The sequence below is a fragment of the Apaloderma vittatum genome, unplaced genomic scaffold, assembly GCF_000703405.1.
Source record: "Apaloderma vittatum isolate BGI_N311 unplaced genomic scaffold, ASM70340v1 scaffold17274, whole genome shotgun sequence".
NCBI lineage: Eukaryota > Metazoa > Chordata > Aves > Trogoniformes > Trogonidae > Apaloderma > Apaloderma vittatum.
In genome coordinates, this window is record NW_009712315.1 from 1 (window position 1) to 6,557 (window position 6,557).

Below are 6,557 nucleotides of genomic sequence, written 5' to 3' on the forward strand. Positions count from 1 at the left end.
TGATTCTGTGAGTGTTGGGATGGTGTTGGCCTGAACCGTGCTGATTTGTCCGCGCTGGTGCTGCATGGACGCGTCCTTGTGCAGAAGCGCGTGTTTACCGTGGCTTCCAGGGAGCGGCTCTGCTTATCTTCAGGCAGAACATTCCCCGTTCCTACAAGGAGAGTTCACCCGCACGCTGTGGGGCTGACACACAACCTGAACCCAAGAGAGGAGGAATTCTGTAGTTCTGCTCTCTTGCTGTTTGCTGAGGTTGTTCCATTTTTGTTCTGCCTCGCTCACAGTAGGTGTTTGCTGCTTCCTAAATGCAAGCAGGCCTTCCAAAGTGTTGGTTTCTAAACTGTCACTTGGAGAAATTGGATGAAAAGTTTTTCTGGCTTAGCCCCGTCAGCCCTCAGGCAGCCGTGGCTCAGAACTAGCTACGTGCACGCGGATGCACTTAGAACTGTTAGGCAAGTTAGAAATAACTTGTCTGGAAAACCATAAATAACAAATAATTCTGTTTGTGAATGAGCAGCGCCGCTGACAAACACTTTGTCTCTTTTCTAGGTCTTCAAAGCAGCGGCAAATTCTTTCGATCCAGTCGTCACGATCCGAATATCCTACCTGGAAATCTACAACGAGACCTTGGTCGACCTTCTGACTGGGACGGGTGACCTGGCTGTGGTGGATTGCCCCCAGGGCGTTTATGTGAAGGGCTTGTCCATACATCGAGTTAGGCACGAGGAAGATGCTCTAAATCTCCTTTTTGAGGCAAGAAACAACAAATATTATACTTTGCCTGATTGTTATGTTCACTGGCTTAGCTGAACGAGGAGGCAGGAGAACGGGAGGTTCGTGAAGGGGAGGCTCAGCCCTCTTAGTTCTCTTAATTGTGGGTAGAGGAAGCAGGAATATTGTAGCCCGTGTTCTTCCAAGGAAAATGTCCCTGGCACAGAGGTTCTGGAAGGTCTCTGGTGGAGAAACCCTGTTTTTAGTGTGTGCCAGAGCAGGTCAAGTGATGGAGGAAATACACTGAGGCGAGACGACAGAACGTAGAAGCGTTGCTCAGAGATAGTGACAGCAGCTAAAGAATCTGCCTTCATTTCCAAAAGCTTGTCTCACCGGACTCTTCAGCTGATCGAGACCCCAGAGAGCCCGTAAGACTTGCTTTCATTCCCCTGCTTAGCCCAAAAACGGCGTCAGTGAGTGACTTCGTACCAAGTGTAGAATATTTGGGATCCTTTTAGAACCGCCAGCTGACCTACATTGGGATTTCTTCCTGAAAGCCACACCTGCCTGTCCTGGCTATGTTGGTGCTCTGAGAAAAAAGTCTTGCCAGTGACACCTTTGACCGGTAGTTTGGGATTGTCACGGCCCAGCTTTTGAACCTGCTGCTTTCGCCTCCGTACCACGGATTTCTGTGGGTGTAATTTTCCACTCTGTGCTTTGATCTTTCCCGCAGCAGGACAGGAATCTCAAGCACGTTCGATAAGGTGCCTCCGAGTCTATCGCAGACCCCTGCTACCTGAGCACAGGTGTTGTGCTGCCCACACACACGAGGCCAGGCAGCAATTACAGCGATAGACGTGCTTTTTCGACGCCCCAGCTGCACATCGCTTGAGCGTGTTTACGATCCTCCTTGCCGACCTCCCATTATTTTCGCATAATCTCCGTCTTTCATTCGTGGGTGCTTTAGTTCATAAGGAAAGCTTGGATAAATAATTGGTTCTGGACGGAGGAAGAGTATTTTTACCAGGAGTCATCTGATGCCCATAAAAATCTTTCACTTGCCTTTTGAATAACGGGACTGTAGTGCCCCAAGCCAGCCTCTCTGATTTGCAGCAATGCCTGTTTGCTTTTCAAAGAGTAGAAGGACGATGACAAAGCAGCTGAACTTGAGATCTGTTGGCAGAAGGAGCTCAAGCGATCCCTGGGGATCCACTTGGGCCGTTAGGTGAGCTCTGCCTCTGGTTCTAGATTCACAGAGAAAGCTCCAGGCTTCGAGGAAGCTGCGACTCGTCAGCTGTGGCGTGGCCTTGACAGTATTTATCTCCAGATTGTCTCCTCCGTTCTTGCTCTTGCATTTAGGGTCCCTGACATGGAGCCAGCTCTCATGAGTTGTTGTCCTTTGAGACCCAGGCAGGCCTGAGACCCTGAGACCTTGTTGACAAGTGCAGTTGTGTGCTGTAGAGCCTTTTGTTTCCTCTTCTGCCCCACCAGCCTGGCACTGCAGCCCCGCGACACACTGGCACCCCGAACAAGGGGTTGCAACACCATTTTCAGTGTTGCTTTCTTTTCTTAGAATCACAGAAACATCCAAGTTGGAAAAGACCCTTGAGATCATCAAATCCAACCTGTAACCCTACTCTGCAGAGCTCAGCCCCAAACCATCTCCCCCAACACCACATCTCAATGGCCTTTAAACACCTCCAGGGAAGGTGACTCAACCACCTCCCTGGGCAGCCTGTGCCAGTGCTGGGAAAATTTTTTTCTTGCTGGGAAAATTTTTTCTTGCTGGGAAAATTTTTTTCCTAACATCCAGCCTAAATCTACCCTGTTGCAGCTTGTGGCCACTCCCTCTAGTTCTGCTACCAATTCCCTGTGAGAAGAGACCAGCCCCAACCTCTCTGCAACGTCCTTTCAGGCAGTTGTAGAAAGCGAGGAGGTCTCCCCTCAGCCTCCTCTTCCTCAAACTAAGCAGCCCCAGCTCCTTCAGTCGCTCTTCATAAGATTTATTTTCTAAGCCCCTTTCCCACGAGTGGGCATTACAAATTCCTGCCTAGCGTGGACGTGTGAATTTTCAATGACATTTGAAGCCTTGGGGAGCTCTTTGGTTTTTCGAGTCAGCAAGAAACCGAAAGAGCCAGGGGAGGCGTTACTTCTGCACGAGGCTTGCTTAGCTGTTCCTCAAAAAGCCCCAGTTTCTGGGAGCTGAGCTTTGAAAGTGGAAACGCAGATGATGTGATCTGCAGCGAAAGGTAAATGACAACCTTTACCAACCGTGCCATGAAATGCTTTGAGTGAGGAAGCGAGGCAAATTCGGTGAGCTCCTGCTCTGGCTGCTCTAACCAACTCCTTGGTGTTACAGTCTGCAGGGGTTTGAGCCCTTGCTTATTTAACTGTGTTAGATTTCTAATTTCCCTTTATTCTTCCAACATAGAAGCTTATAAATGCTCAGTTTTGAGTTCATTTGCAGGGCGGGACGAACAGAGCGATAGCAGAGCACGCGCTGAATAAAAACTCATCCCGATCCCATTGCATCTTTACTATTTATATTGAGGTAAGAGCTCCAGCAGTTTTTCTAGGGACTCAGCTGGCTGAGGATTTTACATACCTGGTTTTTACTGGGTTTCAGTTTTATCTGCTGTTACGTACAGTTTATATTCTTTTCTCCCTCAGTCTCGCTTCAGAGCTTTCTCAGACGGCAAATGCATTCACTCTAAAATCAACTTAATAGATCTGGCAGGCTCAGAGAGACTCAGCAAGACTGGGGTAAGTAATGGAAGGAATATTTCAGTCCGGAGTCCTGTGATCAACGTGGTGGAGGTGAAATTACGGCTTTTCTCCACAGCAGAATTCAGCCTGTGATAAACAGGAAAGACTGTGACAAATTGGAAGTCACGGCAGTGGCTGGGTATCATTTCTAAGTCCATGTGTATGGGACTCCCACCCTGCATGTGCCTTCCAACCTGACCCAAGCTCGGGTAGTTAATTTGAGTCTATAATTTCTCAAAGAACCTCTGAATTTCCTCTTCATTTCCTGAGTGCAAATCCTCCACTTCTGGTCACAGCAAGCAAACTGTTGAAACTTTCTTCGAGCGTTCAGGCTCAGCAACTGAAAGTTCTTCACGTCCTGTGTGATGTTCTGAGTTGTTCAGAATAGAAGTGTTGAATATATAATTTACCCTTTGGGAAGGAAAGCCAGTGGTCCTGGGAGACCTGAGGTCTCTGAAAACTTGGTTTCAAACTGCAGAAAGTTCTAGATCACAAATTTATTGGGTCTGAATCAGCAAGTTAGCACAGTGATCAGGCAGGGTTGTACGCTCGGGAAGGAATACGCTCTTCTCTACGGTTCGGGCCAGGAACACGTGTTGTGGAAGCTTTGCCTTTTGGTTTTCATTCCAGTCTGAGGGACAGATTCTGAAAGAAACCGTGTACATCAACAAGTCTCTGTCGTTCCTCGAGCAAATCATCATTGCCCTGGCTGATAGTAAGAGGGAACACGTCCCCTTCCGGCAGAGCAAGCTCACCCACGTTCTCAAGGACTCGCTAGGTAAGAGCTGTACGTTACGTCAGCCCCAAATAGCTCCTAAACCCCTCTGTTTCTGTGAGCATATAGAGTTCTAGGGCTGTCAGGTAACGTAGTTGTCATTGTTTGAGGGATATCTGGTTTTTCAAGGCAAACAGCAGGGGCAGGAGCCGGTACAAAGCCCACGCTGCTCAAGCTGGTAGAAATGCACAAAACCTTAGAGTACTTTAAAAAAACTCCCCCAAATGACCACCAAAAAACCCCAAAACAACGCAGCATGTTTACAAGCCTTTTCCCATACTCCTTTAGCAAACTGCTCTGCTTTTCCTGCTTTCGAGCTTTCCGAGTTTGCATTCCCATCTTCTTAACCGCGTCGGCATCGCAGAGAGACGCGTTTTACCTTTTTTTCCGAAGTCTGTGTTTTTTCTGTTCCCGTGGGAACTTTAGAGGGACAGTTCCAAGCTAACTCTGTTCGTTGTTGTTGCTTTTTCTCTTATTTTAGGCAGCACATAATACATTCCAGAAAAGGAAACAACACAAAAAAACCCCCCAAATTATATCCTTTGCTTTTTTTTTTCCCCTCGTATTTTATTTCCCCAGGGGGAAACTGCAATACTGTCCTAGTGGCAAACGTCTGCGGGGAAGCTGTGCACGTGGAAGAGACTGTAAGTTGAACTGATTTCTGCAGAATTCAAGTCTTGGTGCAATCAGGTTGAAAGAAATATCTTGGGAGTCCCAGGAGAACACCCTGCCCAATTCATCGGAAACGCTAGATAGCTCATTTTATCTCGAAGGCTCAGAAAACAGATGCACACAGACCGGTGGTAGCTGGCCCCAGGGAAGATGAGAGCCTGAAATAGAGCAGGCACAGGCGGCTAAAATCTAAGCACGCCGGATAATGTTAATTATTGTTGCTGGTTCAACTCTGCGAATGCGTTTCGGTGGCGCATTGCCTAAGGAAGTCGATGCAGTCGCACCAGTTCACGTCAGAGCTGAGCTGCCTTTGTGCCGGTTCAGGGATCGGCGATCACCCCCATCGCGGTAAGGTTTGGAAACCCGTGAAGTAAAGAAATTGGTGAAAGTCTCGCTGCCCGAACTGGATCCACTTCAGCACGTCTGTAACCCAGAGAAGGGAATCGCTTTGCTTTTTTGGCAAGAAAATTTTACGTAGCAAAAAAAAAAAGTAGGCGCAGACACCTGCTCTTTTTATCTTCTCCTCCTTGTGTTCTGAAAGCGTTTAGAAACTTGCAATATTCCCGAGGAGACAGCTGCAAGACTTTGCATCAAGAGGAGGACTTTCAGGCTGCGGGGCCTTCCTCGCAAGATACCGCGATGGCAGGAATTACGATCGAAGGCCATCGTGGCGTAATTTGGAGTTTTTAGGATGTGTTATTGTGGTTCGAAATGTGAGCAGGCGTTTTTGAGATCGTGGCTTGGGTACCCAAAGAGCTGTTCACACACAGAACGAAAAAGACATTATTTAATCCCATCGAAGCCGGTGAGCGCTAGAAGGGACGCTCCTGGAATGAGAAATCCTGTCGTGCTCCCCGCGTTTCGTGGTTCTGTGCTCTGGGTTCTGATATGATGAAGTAGCAAACAGAATTGTGTCCCTGCCAGTATCTCTTCCAGTTACTTGAACCCCGTGTTCTTGCAGCTGTCTTCTCTTCGTTTCGCCACCAGAATGAAATGGATCACGACGGAGCCCGTCATCAATGAGACCTACGACCAAGAGGTGTGTAGAAAAGGGGAACGGGAGAAGGAATATTTTCTCAGGTTCATTAATAGTTCAGATAACGATCTTAAAAAACAGAGGGAAATTCGGTAGTTTGACGAATTGCCTCATTGGCCAAGCTGACACTTGCTAAATTTAGGCATGCGATGAAACAGATAAGTATTAAACTTCTTTTCATCAGCTTTTCATTGAGATTAAAAGTCCTGCCAATGGTCACAGCTTCTCTGACATGTGGGAATTCCTTCAAAGCGCTTTATTTTTCTGAGAAGTTTCACCTTTTAGCAGAGATATTATGTTGTGGGCTACTCCCCCGGCACGTGGGAAACCGTCTCCCTGTGGCTTTACACTGTTCTCCCTGTTGCCACTGGTAATGAAGCTTTTTGTGCTGCAATTACGAGACTTGGTTAAAAAAGGAAATAATTGAAAATAATTTCAAGTAGGGTTTTGGGTGACCTGAGTGCACTTGCACAGCTGAAACAGAGCTGGCAGCGGGAAATGCTCTCTGAATGAATGAAGGGCCAAAGAGCAAGTTTAGAGTGATCCACAGAATCACAGAATCACAGAACGTCAGGGGTTGGAAGGGACCTCTGAAGATCA

The 6,557-nt window shown here is 47.6% G+C and overlaps 1 protein-coding gene across 1 annotated transcript in view; it reads left to right on the forward strand.

The window, feature by feature from the left end:
* Positions 1 to 546: 546 nt before the first annotated feature.
* KIF9 (kinesin family member 9) overlaps positions 547 to 6,557 on the forward strand; it is a gene marked incomplete at its 5' end in the record, with an annotated part of 22,593 nt that continues 16,582 nt past the window's right edge. The window contains 6 exons of the mRNA XM_009867941.1: positions 547 to 750; positions 3,176 to 3,259; positions 3,379 to 3,471; positions 4,105 to 4,252; positions 4,829 to 4,893; positions 5,883 to 5,960. Coding sequence (XP_009866243.1) covers positions 547 to 750; positions 3,176 to 3,259; positions 3,379 to 3,471; positions 4,105 to 4,252; positions 4,829 to 4,893; positions 5,883 to 5,960 — 672 coding nt within the window. The remainder of the gene's footprint in view (positions 751 to 3,175; positions 3,260 to 3,378; positions 3,472 to 4,104; positions 4,253 to 4,828; positions 4,894 to 5,882; positions 5,961 to 6,557) is intronic.